This window comes from Leguminivora glycinivorella, chromosome 3 (genome assembly GCF_023078275.1).
Source record: "Leguminivora glycinivorella isolate SPB_JAAS2020 chromosome 3, LegGlyc_1.1, whole genome shotgun sequence".
NCBI lineage: Eukaryota > Metazoa > Arthropoda > Insecta > Lepidoptera > Tortricidae > Leguminivora > Leguminivora glycinivorella.
The window spans coordinates 6,059,887-6,079,618 of record NC_062973.1 but is presented as its reverse complement, the minus strand read 5'-3'; the positions used below and the strand labels follow the sequence as shown (position 1 = coordinate 6,079,618).

The following is a 19,732-nucleotide window of genomic DNA, read 5'->3' as shown; positions in this document are numbered from 1 at the left end:
TTATATTTAATAAATCAAAGAGAAACATATAAAGTAAATGAATTGACCGTGACGTCACTCCTCAGTATTTCATAGTAATTCCATATTAGCAAATCGTTTTGACAGTTCTTAAAAATAAGCTGTTTTGACTAGTAGGAAACTAGCCTATTATTTGAATAGTTATTATCAAACTGCCCACTCACAATGGGCATTACGTATAGTGCCCGGTTTATCACTTGGTCCATAATATATACATGTCTTAAACGGTTCTTACAATAACATTGGTGCCCAATGTCCAGTACAAAGGGCCTACCGTGAACCAAAGCACAAATACAATTTCAAGCACGCCCGCTCACAGTGCAGACTTGTGTGAATTGCACCCCTGTCAGTACTAGTAGAGAAGCTGTAGGTACACCACATCTACGTAATGTCTTAGACATTCAGCCTGGAATCTAGTTAACTCCAACTAACTTGATAAAGCACTAGCGCTTAGTGTTCTGCCGCATATGTCCACATTAGTTACAGGGCAGAGCGACCTTTGAAAATTGGATCAAGCGCCGTTCACTATGGTAACTTAATAATTTACCTATTGTTTCCTTTTCATATCCAAATTTATTATTGCGTGACCTTGAGGCTAACGCGTATTGACGTATGCAGAATGCATAATGCAAAACACATCATAGTCTATAATTTACAAAACACCAACATGGATGCCACTCAACATAATGGTGATAACTAAGGTAGTCATGGCGTTGGCGCTGTTTTTATGGTACTCCCAAACTAGCTATTATATATGTTATATAAACATTGTGTGACAGAGAAAGCGTAATGTCAGTGCTATCGGGTTTTATAACAGCCAGTGTGGGAGCACCATTAGATCTACCAAAACGCTTTACACTCAGTGGCGAACGATATACGCACCTGTCCTTGTCGCACCAATACGGAAGAGCGATAGAGAATAGTTGTTTTGTTATACAAGGGGGCAAAGTTGTATTTTAACGCCGAGTGTGGAATTGAAAAACGAGCAAGTGAAAGGATTCTATAGTTGAACCACGAGCGAAGCGAGTGGTTCGAGAAATAGAATCCTTAACTTGCGAGTTTTTAACACACGAGAAGTAAAATACATTTGCACCCGAGTGTTACACAAAACTTTTCCCCTCACTACAACGCAAAAAGTGTATTTATCACTGCTTCCAGTAGTTCCACAGGTGGTAAATCATCTTTATTACTAGATTCACCTACTTTTAGCAATTTTAAAGCAGTTAATTTGACTTTATTCAAGGTCAAATTACTTTACCCACTAGTGGATAAAATGCGTTTTTACCCGCTGGTATTAAAGGACAAAACACGTGTTTCCGAGCTAGTGAGGGGAAAAGATAATTACGATACGCTATGGAGCAGGAACTATTGTAGATACTCTCGGCTACCGGCCCAGGGTAACATGTAAACGCATAAACGCTCACGATAATATCGTTATCGTAGTTAGCTACCCAGCTAGACTGCGTTTCCATCGGCGTCTAGCGTCAGCGATTGTAATTTCGGTTAGGCCGGCAGATGTGAGAAAATCAGAACAAAATATTTGGTTCAATACCTGAGTATAAGGGATGGGTACAGTGTAGATGAGAGCGCCGGTGTCGGAGAAGAACTTCACCACGTTCTTGTAGGGCGGCGCGTCCGGGGGCTCCGACCCCTCTGCAAATTAATCCATTGCTCACTTTTTACATTAAATAAATAAATAAATAAATAAAATCATTTATTCATGTACCAAAAATAGCAGTTATAAACAGGCCATAAACTATATTAACACAAAATAGGCTTCAACATGTCCGTGCCTGAACTAGGGAGATCCTGTATCTCAGGCAGATAAAAATAACTTACAAACTAAAACAGGGAAATTATTTGATATCGTGTGCAATGTGCATAGGAAAAAAAAAAACAAAAAAAAACATTACCATACAAAAATAGAAAAACGAAATTCGAAACGAGTGGCGATAAATTAAAACACTAAAGTGAGTGTTTTAAATCGATGCCAGTTACAATGAGGAGGCACACTGACATTTTATCCCGTCAGGCGACGCCTGTGCAAGTGCCTAGGCATGTCAGTGTCATTCATATGTGAGAGAAAAAGATATCAACTTCTCGCTCCCACGTATGAAATTCTTTATCTGTGAAATGGACTAATAAGGTGGCGCCATCTGTCATAACCTTTGAGTGTGCCTCCTCATTACATAATAATGGTGCTTTGAAATTTCGACTTGAATAGAATAAGTAGAATAGAATGCATTTAACAATGAATATTAGTAGGTACATCACGACAAGTAATTGTCTATTTTGCGAACCAGTGAGAAAATATTGCAGTAAAAATTTATAAAACGACGATCCACGTAACACATCCGGATTGTAAAACACAACTGGTAGGGCTTTAGGTTAATATCAATTTAATGTGATCCTCATTAAATCGCTGCGTGTAGCAATTCTTTGTATTAATACCTAATAGCCTTGTTTATAACTAAGTTTGGATAAAGCATTAAGTAGATAAATAGTTTTTAATATAGCTAATACTCGTAAACATAACAAACTTTTATACGAATATACTTACATAAACCAGCTTTTATTAGTAATAATAGATGATTGGTAATAAATAACATATGTATCTTTAGGTAGGTAATCAATCCATCCATTATATTACATATACAAATATTAGGTTCTTAGGTAATTATACGGACTTACGATGAGTAAACAGAATAAATAGGGTACTTAGGTAAAAGGTCAATTCATAAGAGCTGGTACGAATGCAAGGAATGAGCGAATGAAAATATGACTGTACCTATAAAAATGTAAAATATAAGTATGTAAAATGTAACAACTGTAGGTATACCGATGGTGTCGCTCACACAATTAAAGTTTGTTCATTCCAGTAGAGTCAACCAAAAGTCTGTGACTGATGTAGATTTAGGTACCTATGAATATGTATAATCTTATGTACTGTAACTACCTAATTACGTAAGTATTTAAGGGAATTAAGGGGATTTATTAACTAATCATTAATGGTCGCTGATCATGGAACGCGTGTATGTAAGTAGGTGCAATTGTACACTGAGAGAAATTTGCATTGTGAATTTAACCGTTTGAATCAGCCAAACGTATGTTTAAAACAATATGTGTCAGGTTGTTTTGTTGATTCAAATATATTGCCGATTCAAATGACAAGTAGCTTGTTGTTTGAACCAAAGAGTACGTAGGCGCTATTTTAACCAAAAAACTTGTTGAACGAACATGAAAACTGGTTATATTTTCTCTCAGTGTAGGTACATGGTATCAGTTGCCGTTACCTATAACGTAAAGCACCTTCTGAAATGAAATGTTGTTGTGGCAAGTCGCGTAAACCGAACCGTAAAGTTGATAGTGCTCGTAAATACGTTACGAGGGCGGTTGCGGAGAACGGGGCCCTTGTTTAGGCCCCGTTCTCCTATCATGTATGTATTGGCAAACAGGCGAAGTGTAAGATATAGATTAATAGATTCAACCAATTTCAAAATTCGTACAGTGTATCGTAATAAGAAATGTACATAGTTACAAAACGTCCATGCATGATAGAATGTAGGTAAACGAGCGATAATGGCGGCAGATAAACGTCACGTGATCGTTGTTTCAATATTTAAATGTTTTGTATGTATAAATTAATAAAATAATAATAAATACGAGAATCGCATCTTTTTGGCGAATGAAGTCAACAATGAATACTGTTCCTAGTCTCTCGTGACGGGGAGTGCAGGGTAAGTTGTCTCACCGGGCAGAAGGGTCCCAGCCACAGCGAGGAGTTCGCGAGAGTTCGCCCACTCCATGGCGACAGTAGGCCCGCGCATGCCTGTGCGCACGCGTTTTGGGAACACGTCCTCGTGCCCGCTGAGCAACACTATATCGCCGTTGCCTGTAACAAAGTAGAAGTATAATATCGTGTAGAATAAACGTGCTAGTAAAAGTTAGAATTGATTGTAGGTAACTAAGTAGATGTGCGTATTTGTCTAGCCAACCGTATAAAGCTTTCATGGCAATATTTCCATGACCATAACAATGAGGCTTAACTCATTGGCTTTTCGAATGAAAAGTCCATGAGCAGATAAGCTCAGTGCATTGTTGTACTTTAGAAACGATAGGGCGCACACCGAGCAACAAGTGACCGGATGTGGAAAGTGCGAAGGCCAATTTACGAAAATAGGCGCGTTGCTGCTAAGATCCCATGTTCCTCTCGCTCGCACGCGTTTACATTTTTATTCTGTATAGCCATTTAACTTTAACTCCCCCTTTGACATGTACTTGCATTCAAACCAATTTCTTCCATGGGAGCGGACAGAGGCGCAATTTACCTATTTTGGCAGCGTATTCAAGTTCTCCGTAAGTCTAGTTAAATTATTTGATACTAACCCAAAGCGACCGCCAGCACGTGTCCGCCGCTATTTTCTCCCCCCTCCTCCCCCTCCTCCATCTTGAATTTCTCGCACGACCACGCCATCGACAGTATACCCCCCTCGTTGGGGTGGTATGTCACTAGCTGGACCTGTACAAACAATAAATTAACTTGATACCAAGGTTTAAAAAAAATTAGGTACACAACTAAGTACTTATTATTAACGCGGCAGTTACGTATGGACTGCAGTCTAACTGCAACTTGATGGGAACTGCACGCGCCAACTGCGGTGTATAAAGGCGAAACAAGTTGAAGTTGAGTTGCAGTCAGTATCGGCTCTTATTGTTGTAAATTGTATTTTCTTGTTGGACTTCCTGACAGTATCAGTATTAGGCTAACCAGCCATTTAGTAGATAGGTAACACGCTCAAAGCAAATAAATGCTACCTAGGCTTATTGAGAATGACACACACCATAGAAATATCATCATCATCATCATCATTTCAGCCATTAAGCGCCCACTGCTGAGCATAGGCCTCCCTTCGTGTACGCCACTTATCCTGGTCCTGGGCTAATCTCATCCAGAAGTGCCCCGCAGTTTTTCGAATGTCGTCCACCCAACGAGCCAACGGATGCCAAGCGCTTCTTACATCCGATAGCGGCCACCATTCGGTCTACATTTTGGTCCACCTGCCATCACTCTGCCTGGCAACATGCCCCGCCCAATTCCATTTGAGTTTGGAAATGACGTCACCCACGTCCCGCACTTTGGTGCGGCGTCGGATCTCGACATTCCTCACTCGATCTTGAAGCTTAATGCCGAGCATGGTGCGCTCCATCGCTCTCTGTGCTACCCGTATCTTATGAACAGCCTTTTTAGTGAGCGTCCATGTCTCGGCACCGTATGTCATGGTGGGCAGGACACACTGGTTGAAGAGACGAGTCTTCAGGCATTGTGGAACATTATTCGACTTAAGGATATCCACTAGTTTGTTGAATGCAGCCCAGCCTAGCGGTATTCTCCTGGATATCTCCTTGTCTTGTTGTTCTTTGTCAAAAGATAGAATATGTCCAAGATAAACGTATTGTCTGACCATCTCCAGATTTTCGGCTCCAACCGTTATGGTAGGATTCGAATCTCCAGTGATGTTCGACATAACCTTGGTCTTGGACATATTCATCTTGAGACCTACCTTTAAAGAAGCACGGAATAGACCTTGGAGCATGCTTTGGAGATCATCCAGGGACTCGGCAAAGAAAATAATATCGTCGTCGAATCTTAAGTGCGACAAGAAGACACCATGGATGCTGATACCGGTTCTGTCCCATTCAAGCGTTTTTATGACATCTTCCAGTAATGCCGTAAAAAGCTTGGGTGAAATAGTGTCTCCTTGTCGCATATAAATATACGAGTCCCGACATTGGACCAATCAGTCTTCATTACCAACAAGAAGAAGCTAATTTAAAACGATAGGTAGGTAGGTATCTAAGTTTAGTGTGCCGTAGAGACTGCCCATGAGCCCATGAGATGCAAGTTCTATCAAAAATAATTTAAAGAGCCGAGTTCTAAGGTGGCCTTGGTGGTAAAGGGATGGCTGGCAAATAGGATAGCAATGGAAAGATAGTGACATTCTATTCTAACTTTTGTGAATAGGTATGATATACGAGTATGGAGATAGCTCGATCCACTTGCCCTTAACATCAGTCCGTGGGCACTTAGGCACGTAGGCTATGACGGCCAAGTAGATTTATTAATATACTTTCACCTTCAGATAGTTCAGATATCAGGATATTACCTATAAAATGTGATGTTTGCTAACATATGGGTGCAAATGACTTGACTCAATATAATGAGTATGCAGCGATGTTATATGAGTTCGTTGTGTATGAAAATAATACCCAGCAAATGAGTGATTTTTTTTAGAGTAATTATTTATTTGTTATTTAAGTCTATGAACAAAATTACATTTCGAACCTTTCGATGCAGTTAAGATAGCTTTATTATTTTAATACCTAGATGTAAGTACCTCATTTAAGTCTAATGAAAACACCACCACATTACCAGCATACCTTGACCGAGGAGTCTTTAACAAAAATGAAAGATAAGAGTCCAGACATATTCTGGTTTATCCTGTAATATATTCAAATGGTTTATTAAATTTTTCCCCTCACTAGCTCGGAAACACGTGTTTTGTCCTTTAATACCAGCGGGTAAAAACGCATTTTATCCACTAGTGGGTAAAGTAATTTGACCTTGAATAAAGTCAAATTTACTGCTTTAAAATTGATAAAAGTAGGTGAATCTAGTAAGGACGAAGAACATTAGGCCCAACTTCTTTCCCAAACTTCAGGTTATAAAGCATTGTGCAAGACATCAGCAAGTTATTTTTCCCCTCACTAGCTCGGAAACACGTGTTTTGTCCTTTAATACCAGCGGGTAAAAACGCATTTTATCCACTAGTGGGTAAAGTAATTTGACCTTGAATAAAGTCAAAATAACTGCTTTAAAATTGATAAAAGCAGTTGAATCTAGTAATAAAGATGATTTACCACCTGTGGAACTACTGGAAGCAGTGATAAACGCATTTTTTGCGTTGTAGTTTCCTCGCTGTAGTGAGGGGAAAAGTTTTGTGTTACACTCGGGTGCAAATGTATTTTACTTCTCATGTGTTAAAAAACTCGCAAGTTCAGGATTCTATTCTCGAACCACTCGCTTTGCTCGTGGTTCAACTATAGAATCCTTTCACTTGCTCGTTTCTCAATTCCACACTCGGCGTTAAAATACAACTTTGCCCCCTTGTATAACAAATAACTATTATTTAATAGGCTTCCTCCTAGTTTAAAAGTCATTACGGATTGGCTTACATTTAAGCGCAATCTAAAATCATTCTTATTGACTAGATGCTGCTATAGTGTTGAAGAAATATTTGATATTTGATAGGATTTAAGTCGATAAAATTGTGATTGTTATTTAGTATTAATTCAAATGGTTTACTGTATTGTTATTTATGTTGTATATAATGGAATTTCTGACACAATGATTGTATTGTTTGAAGAATAAATAAATGAAATAAATGAAATGAAAATGAAAAATAAAGATGATTTACCACCTGTAGAACTACTGGAAGCAGTGATAAACGCATTTTTTGCGTTTTAGTTTCCTCGCTATAGTGAGGGGAAAAGTTTTGTGTTACACTCGGGTGCAAATGTATTTTACTTCTCGTGTGTTAAAAAACTCGCAAGTTCGGGATTCTATTCTCGAACCACTCGCTTCGCTCGTGGTTCAACTATAGAATCCTTTCACTTGCTCGTTTTTCAATTCCACACTCGGCGTTAAAATACAACTTTGCCCCCTTGTATAACAAATAACTATTGTTCTCATGCAGTTATTTTCAAAGTGTTTTCAAACCACGATAGGTATTATACTTTGATGAGCTCCGATCGGGCTATAGCCAATTCCACTTGATTTTATTACAACCAATATTAGTTTAGGTGTTTACGATTTAGTGGCAAGCCTGTCTGACTAAATATTAGGGAAGCACACATTTGCTTTCGGGCGAAAAAGTCAATTCCCCTATAACTGTTTGCGGACGCTCGTACATTGATTTGGTCGGCCCACGGCTCCGTAAGCTGCCACTTGAAGCGGGAATACTTTCACACGTTTTTGTTCACGGGTTATAGGTATTCTAGGTGTAGAAGGAAATGAAAAACAAGTGAATTCTAGCTGGCGTTGGCGAACAACTTGATTCTCTACTCAGAGAGATCAAATAAAGCGCCGTCATCATGACTCAGAGCATTATTTATCTTTGCCATAGTCTAGACGGACTCTAAATCGGTCTAGATTAATATGCCATGTTTGTAATTCCATAAATACGCGTCGCCCCAGATTCTATTCAGGTATTTTGAAACGGGCTAATTATTCCACAGTGAGCTGGCATCGAAATATCAAAGCAGTTTTGCAAATTAACTTCTGTGACCCGGATTCCAGTTATTTGGACAGGCGGTGTCATCGATGTTCAGAATAGAGAACTATTTGTAGTTAACGCTCCAATAATTATGTTTAAAGCGAGCAATATTGCTGTCGTTACCGACCTAATTGGAAATGAAATCTGTTCATCCAAAAAAGATCTTAGAATGTATCACTAGATGCTCTTACCTAGTTAATTACCTAGTAATTATCTTCTGCTACCAACTATCCGCTTTCTTGCAGAACTCTGGTACTAAGTTGCAAGTGGTCCCGTCATCCAGCATATCCAGTTCACCTGAGAGTTTCGGGGTGGTTCGTCGGTGAAGGTATCTAATGCGCGATTCTAGCGAAAGCATAGACAAGTAGCCCTCTCCTGTCACAGAACCCTCACGAAGTCGCCGTAGGAATGTTAACATGTCCAGCTCACCTGCGACACCATAGCGCCGTGCACGTCCATGACGACCAGCTGCGCGGACGCCGTCCCGAGGTACACCTGCCCGTCGTCCGGCGTCCAGCAGCCGCAGGTGATCCGGGCGTCCAGAGACAGCATAGATGACCAGTAGCGCTGGCCCGCCACAGAACCCACGAGCACGAAGCCGTCCTGTAGACAAAACCGTGGATTAGAAATGAAAACATTTTCTTTTTCGGATCAAATTTGTCACCGTAACTCAATTTCATCCAAAACTACCAGTGTTCTACTATTAGGTGTCTTTGAAAACTGTATTGGTTTTCTATAACATAATATGGATTCCGAAATAATGAATAGCATTTTTTTTTGGAAACTTATAACAGGTTTCGAATCGACTGATCGACTGATTGAAGACTCAACGCTCGGTAGAAAATGATCAACATAGGTCTAAAAAGTCCATTTACATTTTCAAACAGTCGCTTTGATTGAACTTGATTGAACCACAGAATATATAATAGTACAAGTACAGAAGGCTCTCTCCTTTGATGTTCACAAAATGCCACCGTTCCAAATTCTTACCTACATTAACAAACGGACCGCACGCGAGCAGCCGACATTGAATTCTATTGCGCAGCGCGAAGGCCGTCACCACTGAATGGGCCGCGAACTCGCGGCAGCTGGCATATACTTGTAGCGCGGCGGTAGAATCGCGGAGTGAGCCACCCCTGATTGAACTAATCGATTACTTTAGACTACTACTACTACAGATTAACTGTACCTAGACCTACTACTAGCGTTAAGGTAGGTACTCAGTTTAATTTTGAACATTGAAGTATTTCGCATATCTGACGGAGGCGAAGTTCAACTGTCAATCATGATGTGAAATCCAGCACAAATTAACCCTCGCCCTCGTCATAGTTCGTTTGACACATCATTCAACTCACGCTCGTGGCAGGAGCGTAATTCGTAATAACACCAAAGAATAAAGATGACTTTTGGATTGCGACCGCAAAGCCAAGTCTATGAAGAATATCTTTACTTGGTCAATTCAAAGAAAGTATAGGCAGCGCAATGAAAGTAAAGGAACCCGTAATGTCATTATTGATAGATAAGATAAGATATCGTTTATTCAAGTAGGATTTTACAACCTCTTTGGAATCGATAGGTACTGATACTACTGATGTAGCGCCGTTGTTTCCACGTCCGTGTTTTTCAATATCTTTTATAAAATGAGATTATAACTTAAACGTAAAGTAATGGCATCTAATACTTGTTTAATCAAAGAAATTGGTAGATACTCGTACAGCGGTAACAACAACGCTGCAAGTCACCAACAGAGTGTAGTAACATTAAAGCACCCACCATATAACCAACCAAACCATTGCAACATGAAGTTTTCACGAAGAAAATCTCCTGAATAATAATGATCCCCATTCAACAAGTTTGCTTTCACTGTATACAGCCCCGCCCGGTACGGAGTTTAACCTATTTCAGGAGCATTTTGCATAAGCAATGCATAGATAGGGTCTAAAATTTATTGTGCAGGTTGAGAATATAAAAGATGTCTAATAGAAATGTGTTTTGTCAACCGGTAACCATCTCAGAATTAGATTTAGATAGAAGAAAAAAGTTCATCTATTTGTATGGCGGCCGAGCGTGTCAGATTTTGTACTGAAGTTGTCGCAACGTTACATTGCCACCACATAACACTTAAATTTGCACCTATCTGATACACCACGGTGGTCCAGTGGTATTCATGGTACATATAAATTTGCCCTCACGCTAGCCATAGTTCTAGGTTCGATCCCCGGCAATTGCAAAACTTTTAGTAAGTATTTTTATTTATTATTTTTTCTTATGGTTGCTCCTAGCAATCACACTTATATATGTTACGAAGTTTCACTTCTTCCGCACGGAGGGACTCCACGCACTATTTTTATTTAAGTCCTCTTAATTTGTAAGTCCTTCTACTCAAAAACTTATTTGTTATCCCTTTAATAAAACACAAAAACTTTTATTTCACGTCACCGAACCATAAAACAGCGTTTTTAATTAAATGGAGTTCGAGTACCTACGTGCAAGTTTACTCAGCTCTCCGCAGTTGAGTACATAATAGACTTTCCAGACGGGAGCTGTCTGCGAGCTGTTTTTCTAGCATTCCTATATTGCATTAAAAGGATCATTTATTTTAGTTTAAACTAGATTACTTCTATTTATCACTTACTAAGTTTGCGTACTTAATTATTGGTGAACATCCATTTTTTGTCATCTAGGTGGTCCATTAGTCAGATAGATCAATCGACAAGTCAGATTATAGGTACAACACATACATATAAGTAGTAGGTGTAGAATTGTCGATAGTCCCGACTAACTCTATTTGTCTGAATTACTTACTTACCTCCGTACACATCATAAAATGTATTAGTATCACAATACATACAATTATGTATGTATGCTTGTATGAACAGAGATTAAAAAAAATGTTTATTTCCAAGAAAATACAGTCATGTATACAATTAAACTGACCTCCACACTAGGCAGATGCCTGTCCCGTGGAGGAGATGGTTTAGTCTTAGGTATCAATTAAAATAATATCATAACTTCTTACATATAAAAGAAAAACAGAAAAAACAATACAGGTAAAAATTACTAAACGGTAGATATAATCAATGTTTAACTTTCATAAGTTTCTTATTAGATAAAATTACCTGCGATAGCCACGATTCTCGCAAAAAAGAAAGCTTGGTATCAGATATCCAAAGTAATTGGGTTTGTACAGCGGTTGCTTGGCTGTTTAGAAACTTTGTTTAGTCTTATATACCTTAGTTACCTATGAAAATATCTCAGAGATCTAATCTAACCTCGCCCCCCCCCTGTTACCCCTGTTATCTAAACTTGTTTTTCTTTTACATGCAATATTACATGTAGTTTTTGTCGACCCAGCAGACGAGTCTATATGAATTTTGAATCAAAGTTGTAGGCAGGCATAGACATATTTACCTTGCATCCGTGTCTAAAAGTCATCGTCGACGTTGTGTCTGATCAGAAATCAGATTCCCTAGCGTAGGTTCAATCCTACCGACTGCGCCAATGTTATGTACTTATAGGGATACACTATGTTACTTAAATGGCGGTTTTTCCAGAACTAAAAACATGGTCAAGTGCGAGCGGCTTACCGACATATTTATACTTATGACATGATATGACTTATCTACCTTAATACACTCGGGTGCAAAGAAATCGGACCACCCCAGCAATTTTAACATTTCTTCAATTTCTGTAAAAACTGTAAGCAACACCGCGATGTGTTATATACCATATGAAAGCTACGGCTTTCCTTTACACATTCATATGCTTTTCAAAAGTTTCCGCCCAACATTTTCAGATTTTCAGGGCTTCGAACGTTGCTGCCCTAAAAATGCGTACTGGAGTTAAACTTATGCCTAACGGGAAAAGTGGGGTTGCAGGGAAAATAGGAAAAATGAAAACAATTTTCAGCTTTTCAATAACGTGTATTGCCTCCTCTAGCCTTACGACAAGCAATCATTCGGTTTTTCATTGACTTTATCAATTTCACCACGACGTCTTGAGGGATGCCCGCCCATTCTTCTTCAATCGCATGCCGCAACTGCAGCAAGGTTTCAGGGGCGGGATTTCTGGCCCGAACTCTTCTTTTCAACTCGTCCCATAGGTGCTCGATCGGGTTCAGGTCTGGACTTCGTGCTGGCCAATCCATAACCTCGATGCCGACCTCCTCCAGGTACTCCTTAGTGATCCGGGCCGTATGTGGTCGAGCGTTATCTTGCATCAGGATGAACTCGTCGCCGATGTATCCCGCGAATGGGATCACGTGTTCATCCAGGATTTCCTCGATGTACCGACGAGCAGTCAAACCACCCGGATTTGGCCTGGTACCTGACCCTGTGATGAAAACGATGTCCGTCTTCGCTTCCAAAGAAATTCCTCCCCAGACCATTATTGATCCTCCTCCATAGGCGACACGTTCTTCGATGCAGCATTGCGAAAACCGCTCTCCAGGCCCCGTAGCCGAATGGCATTTCTCCGACGCCAAACGAAAGCGATACGCCGCTGGCTCTGTCGCGCCAATACGCAAGCGCGATAGAGATAGATATCTACTAGCGCTTCGTTTCGTGAGCGTTTCGTGAGCGATTGTGCAATTCGGCTAGCCACTCAGGTCTTCGGTAGACTTGTGTCCGCCCATCGTTGCCGAACAAAGTGATCCTGCACTCGTCAGAAAAAAGCACAGGCCTCCATTGCTGAACGGTCCAATTTTCATGTTCCCGAGCGAAGGCAAGTCGTGCAGTTCGGTGGTCTGGGGTGGCGTGAGCTTTGGGCCATTGGCAGGTTTGTGAACTGTCAATCCCTTCTCTAGCAGTCGTCTTCTGATGGTCCATCTGCTAACAACCACATTCCGGGTGTCTCGTAGCTTCTGCTGAAGCTGAACAGCATTCAGTCGACGGTTTCGCAGCGAGGATGTTACGATGAATCGGTCATCTCTCTCTGATGTGATGCGATGTCTGCCTGATCCGGGTCTTCTGGAGAGAATGTGGTCGTTGAGGAACCTCTGGTACACACGTTGAACTGATGATTTCGATAGGTTGAGTTGGCGAGCCACTTCACGCTGACTAAGACCATTTTGCAACAGGGCAACTGCTTGGCCAGCTTCAGCCTCGGTGGTATCCATTTTTCTCCAGTTTTTCCGGGGCAATTCGATGAGAGCAGTATTCAAGATGACGTATCAATCAGGAATGATGCACACACATTGACAATTACTGGTTTTATGCCTAATTGCAAGTTCTTGTCAGTACATGTCTCAACGAGACATTTGGAGGGGGGTTGAATTCCCCGCCCAAATTTTACTCAATATCCACCCCCACCCTTGAATATTGATGTCATTTGATAGGGCAGAAAATTATCTAACACGTGGTATTAAAATTATTTCAGTCACGCTTATAGTTTTTACACAAATTGAGAAAACGTTAAAAATGCTGAGGTGGTCCGATTTCTTTGCACCCGAGTGTATATTGCACGTGCAAAGATAGTCAATGTAAATGGTGGCATGTAGATATCGTTATCTAGACGTGTCTTAACTTGTATGATAATTCCATCTCAAAAACCAACCACCGATGGCTGAAGACTAGTACCTAATTAAATAGGAGATAAAGGTTCATCACGATTACGCAGAAGCTCCAAAATACATAACTGACAAGTTGACAACATGCGTTATCGAAGTTCCCAGCCTCAGCGTCCTACTTCAGGCATCTCAGGGAAAAGCAGTCTTATTCAAAGCGACAGCTGAACCGCACATCATCTCGGGAGTGTTTACGCCCAGACGAGATAGGTACCTCATCTGCCCGTACGTAAGTCGGCGGCACAATGAAACCAGAATAAGGACGCTTTCAGATTACCCATAGCAACTACGAAACCCCAGGTCTTGTATTACAAGTCTGGATGGTAGTATTTAGTGCTATAGTAATAATAAAGGCAGAGGTGTCACATAGTGTTCTGCGGCCCGGTTCACCGAGAGGCCTTTTAGCAAATTGGAGTGACACTTTGATTCGCGTCGGGTCGCTAGGGCGACCAGACGGGATTTTTCGTGACCAGTTAGGGAAAACTTTGAAGTGTCATTTGTCCGGACTGTGACCGTGTGTCAGTTAAAGGTCGCTACTCTTGTACTAGTATTAGGTAAGTGGGTACTTAAACGGCGATGCTCATAGTAACTTACCTAGACAAGTTCAATATAAAAATGTACCTAGGTAAATATTGTACATATTTTTTAATGTATCGCTCTTTATATGTTCCCAAAAATGTTACCTACAATTTTAATAAAGGGAATCACTTAAAGAAACCATACCATGCATATACCATAAAGTATGCGTCTAAGTGTTCTTAGACGCAACCTACAACAAAGCTGGAAGTTCGTTCGAAAATCTGTAAATTTCTCGGCACTCCATAACACGATCTTTAGGCACAAATTTGGTAAACCTAGTCGCGTCACGTGTGCGCCGTAAGTACAGTATGGACACATTTTAGGCACATATTCAGCTAAAATGCTGACAAATTTATCAAGAGCTCTTGGGTAAAGCCTGAAAAGCTGAACTGCTCGTAAAAGTTATGCAATATCAGAGGCGGCTCACTCCGCGATTCTATCGCCGCGTTGCAAGTACATGTCGGCGGCCGCGAGTTCGCGGCCCATTCAGTGGTGACGACCTTCGCGCGTCGCAATAAAATTGAATGTCGGCTGCTCGCGTGCGGTCCGTTGTTAATGTAGGTAAGAATTTAGAATGGCGGCATTTTGTGAACATCAAAGGAGTGAGCCTTCTGTACTTGTACTATTATATATTCTGTGGCAATATGCAGATATACAGTGTGTTACCAACAAGCGGACTTTTTTTAAAAGAACGTAATCTTACATAGTCATTTAACTTAACCATGCCCTACCATGCCCTTAATCTAAATAATAAATAAAAATTTTGACTTTATAAACTTTCTAACTAAAATTTTATTGCCAGCAATGTACAGCACACACACTTGTCAAGTGAGGGCAATGACAGCATAAGTATGAGTGATGTGAGTAATGACAATTTTAAGAAGTGCACGTTACACTGAATGTTGGGATTTCGTAAAAAAAATTTTTTCAGTTAAATTTAAATAAGTATGATTTGCTGATATGTGCAAAAGATTGCTAATTGACTGTATTATTATTGGTTTTAATATATTCCCGGGTGGTGGTAACACACTGTATGTATTACGACGGCTTAATGATGATGATGACGTTCTCTTGCAAGTAAATACGAACGACAGGTTACATTTTATCAGATTCTATAAAACGAAAACAGTGGCCATATCATGGTCGTGTTTTTGTCATTTGTCATATCTTGCGTCACTTTCGCACTTAAGTACGTACCTACTTGTTAGAACGTGACAGACATGGTGACAAATGATAGACAGCCGTCCATTTTAGCCCTGCTCTGGGTACGTACCCGAGCGGCACAAGCGTTCATAGCCTTGCGCAACTCCGATACGATTAAAAGTCCATTTGTGAAATTAATTGAAACAAAACATTACGCTTAGAGTTTGCATTATCCGACGGATTTTTAATATTCGAATAATTCGGATAATACAATTTTTATTATTCGAATATTCGAATAATTCGGATAATTTCGGATAATTTATTAAATGGAACAAAATTAATGTTACAGGTGCGTATAAGCGTGGAATTGATAACGGCTGAGATAGATGAGCGCCATAATGCGAAATTTACCTACATTTTTATTTATTTTTTGCGTAAATCAGCAAACTGTAGAAATTAAAACACACCTAGCTCTCTATCTTTAGTTCTATGACTAGAATCTTGCAATCAGATAGTAAGCCTGAGTTATTTTTTAACATAATAATCGTAAAATTTTTTGAATATTGTATAACTAGCTTTATTAATAGTGTGTGAACCTGCCTTAGAAATCTATATTATTTGTGGTCATGGTTCGTTAATATTTCTTCTATGTGGGTAGCTTTTGCACATTTTAATTTTTCCTCAGTCACCCGTTGACCACGAACGCTGTAAAGAGTTCGAAACGTCGGGATGTATTTTAAATTCATTATACGCGATTTAATCCGTTTCCATAGTTTTATTTCATGAGTAACTATCGCGGTAACCGAAGACAACATTAGATAGTGAGCTGTCGATATAAGACAGTTAGTAGTAGTGATTAGTTAGGTGTTAGGTATAACGAGAAGTTTTTCTGACAACACCTTTACCTTGGAAATGGATGGTAGAGAGGATGGCTTGTGTAGAGTGGAACGTGAGACATCATTGGATATGATGATGGTTATAGGCGATACAGCGTTGTCATATTATCCGTTCCGATATCGGATATAGGAAGGATGTCAAAGGCAAAAATCAAAGATGGCGCCTTGAATGATTTCGAGAATGTATAGGAGTCGGTCCTTCGCTCGATCGGATCGGATACTCATCTTATCTTAAATCTGCGGGGCCCTTCCGGATACACTTCGACCCATCGGGATCTTTTGTGCAATTACCCCCTTAGATCTTAAGATCCTTCAGTTATTCAGGAGCTTCTCGACCATCTCCACGTATCGGATGATGAGGCTCATGGGTAGCTCTCTGATGTCCTTTGGTACTAGGTAGCCTGCTCCAAAGTTCTTCATTCTTTGTCTGGCGAGGGCGTGACATTCACACATTAGATGTCTGACGGTCTCTTCCTCTTCGCCGCACATGCGACAATCTGTGTAGTCAGCGTGTCCCATCTTGGCCAACATTCCTTTGATCCCGTAATGGCCTGTGAACACCCCCGTTATAATTTGGAGTTGTCTTTTGCCTAGCTTTCCTAGCTTTTTGCTCCATCCAGATTCTACCCTTCGCATAAAGAGCTTTGAATGCTTCAGACCTACCAGGGCATCCCACTCTTTTTGGTGATTAGCCTTTGTATGGTCCTTCATAGCCGTTTTAATGGTTCCTTGTGACGTTGTCTTCAGACCTGGCTTTGGCAAGTTCATCAGCATTTTCATTGCCAATGAAGCCTTCGTGCCCCGGTATCCATACCAGTTGCACCTTGTTTTGCCTTCCAAGCTTGTTAAGAGCTTAGATGCCGTTTAATACCAGTCAAGAGTCTGCACCTCTGGGCGATGTGAAGGCTTTGAGTGCCGCCTGACTATCGCTGAGTATATAGATATTCTTTCCTTGGGTTTGTCTAACTATATTCTTATGTACACAGGTAATTATTGCGTATGTCTCGGCTTAAAAGACAGTGACATAATTGCCCATGCTGATACTACCACTGTAGTCACTAGTCATTTGCATAAATGCCTACGCCCGTACCAGATGCCATCTTGGACCGGATCGGATACTTAATATAAAAAGTTGAAAACTCTTTTCGTAGGCTCTAAACAAAAGCGTCCTGGTTAGGGTCTTAGAACAGGAATTCATGAGCAACTGAGCATAGGTACTCGTTCAAAACAGAATAACCAAAAAAAGAGAAGAGCAATTAGTCGAAGACACTTCCTATCCAGGTGTGGATCATTTTAGACCTTAGTTGCACAGTGGCTGGTACCAAAGTACCAATGGAAGGGGAGAGGTGATAAATAAGTAAGTAAATTCTTTATTGTACCACCAACACAACATAAAATATACAAGACATAAAATTTAAAAAAATGAAGAAGGAGGAGGTACAAAGGCGAACTTATTTAAATATTCAAATCCAAAACGCCTCAAATTGCTCGGCAGCAGTTTGATGGGTTTTAGTTTCCAAGCTGATCAGTAGATCGACTAAGATTTCAAAGTATAAGTAGTAATTAGACCGATTTTTGTGTATGAATGTAACTAAGGACTTAAAAGGAAAATGCCTTATATTTCTTAGTGAAGTGGAGGGAATTCTGGCGTACTAAATTGCCATGGAACTGATAACAGCTAAATTCGGAGTGAGGCGCTAAATTTCAATTTCAAAAAAACAAGGGACCAGGAAATCTAGGTATAAATCTCCCTTATTAAGTACGGTTTTACAGATAACTTCACGTTAGCTATTAGCAGTAATGAAAGTAGGTTGGGGTAACGTTTTCATATTAAAAAATAATACTTGAACTTTTTTTCTGTTTTTTTAAATCATCCAATTAATCGAATATTTGATAAGAACTGAGTGCGTGGCGTGAGGCATTCTGCTTACTTCTTGTCCACGAATGCTTTCTTTGTTTTGTAAATATTAGTTTGATTTTGAAGATAAATAGGTGTTAACTTGTTAGCAATAACATTGTCCGTATTAAGAATTGATCGAAATTGGTTTCAGTGACGTCTATCTATTAAATATATTACTTATAAATAAAAAATAATGTTTATAGAAATTATCCGTTTATCCGGATAATTTCACTTGGATTATTCGAATATTTTCGGATAAAAATATTGGCGGATATTCGAATAATTCGGATATTCGAATATCCGGATTGCAAACCCTAATTACGCTACACTACGCAGACACATGAGCGATAGAGCATCGCAGGTCTCGCTTATATTTTTTACAGATTACAGAAAATCGGTATTGCGGCGGTAAGGTAAGGTTGATTTATAAAGATACGATGATCCTGAAAAAATATAAATATTATCCAAGTGCCTACTTACAATAGAAATCGAAAATTATGTAAGCTAACCAATTTGTCTGTCATCACGCACTCTTTGACGAAAATCAATGTCTTATCAACAATTTATACACTTAAATATTTTATTTGTATACATAAGATACTCCTAACGAGTAGAAAGAAAGGAAATTGACTCGGATTTGTTCGATCATTTTGAAATATGTAATGAATAATTTTTCGATGAAAACATTTCAGGGTACGTAGCCGAATGGCACAAACACTCACGAAACACTCACGAAACGAAACGCTCGTAGATATATATCTCTATCGATTTTGCGTATTGGCATGACACAGCCAGACTACCTTCCGCGGCGTTTCGTTTTCGTTTCGCGTCGCAGATATGCCATTTGGCTACGGGGCCCGGTCAGAATTATTTGACATCTAAAAGGCAAATTGTTACATTATTTAATATTTTTATCGGACTGGCATGTATCGTATCTAAATCTTTTATACTCGATTTTGCTTCTCTCTCTGTTTTAGATCTGTGTGTTCCTCGTCTGACCTGTTTTGATCTTGTTACATGTAGTTTTAAGTTTAGTTTTAGTTTTAAGTCTAGTTTTAATTTTAAAACCAGTGCCGTGTATCTTAGAAACGGTCTGCGCTGAGCGGCATCCTATTTGGTACACCGATTCACTCGTTTTGTATTGTGTTGTATGTACCTATGTTTTTTTTTTATACCAAATAAATATTTTTTCTTTCAAAATAAGAAACAAAAATTACTGACGAGAGCGACGAATGAAAATGGGCGACAAGACTATACCGACTTGGTTAATATAATATCATTTTGAGAACTTGGATGTTTG

The 19,732-nt window shown here is 39.7% G+C and overlaps 1 protein-coding gene across 1 annotated transcript in view; it reads right to left on the bottom strand.

Annotated features, from left to right (window-relative positions):
* The window catches only part of LOC125224604 (tubby-related protein 4), a 91,756-nt gene that overhangs the window by 13,197 nt on the left and 58,827 nt on the right, over window positions 1-19,732 (bottom strand). Inside the window, exons 4-7 of the mRNA XM_048128021.1 lie at window positions 8,781-8,954; window positions 4,405-4,537; window positions 3,770-3,910; window positions 1,571-1,671 (exon numbers count right to left, since the gene is read on the bottom strand). Of these exons, the coding sequence (XP_047983978.1) occupies window positions 1,571-1,671; window positions 3,770-3,910; window positions 4,405-4,537; window positions 8,781-8,954 (549 nt within the window). The remainder of the gene's footprint in view (window positions 1-1,570; window positions 1,672-3,769; window positions 3,911-4,404; window positions 4,538-8,780; window positions 8,955-19,732) is intronic.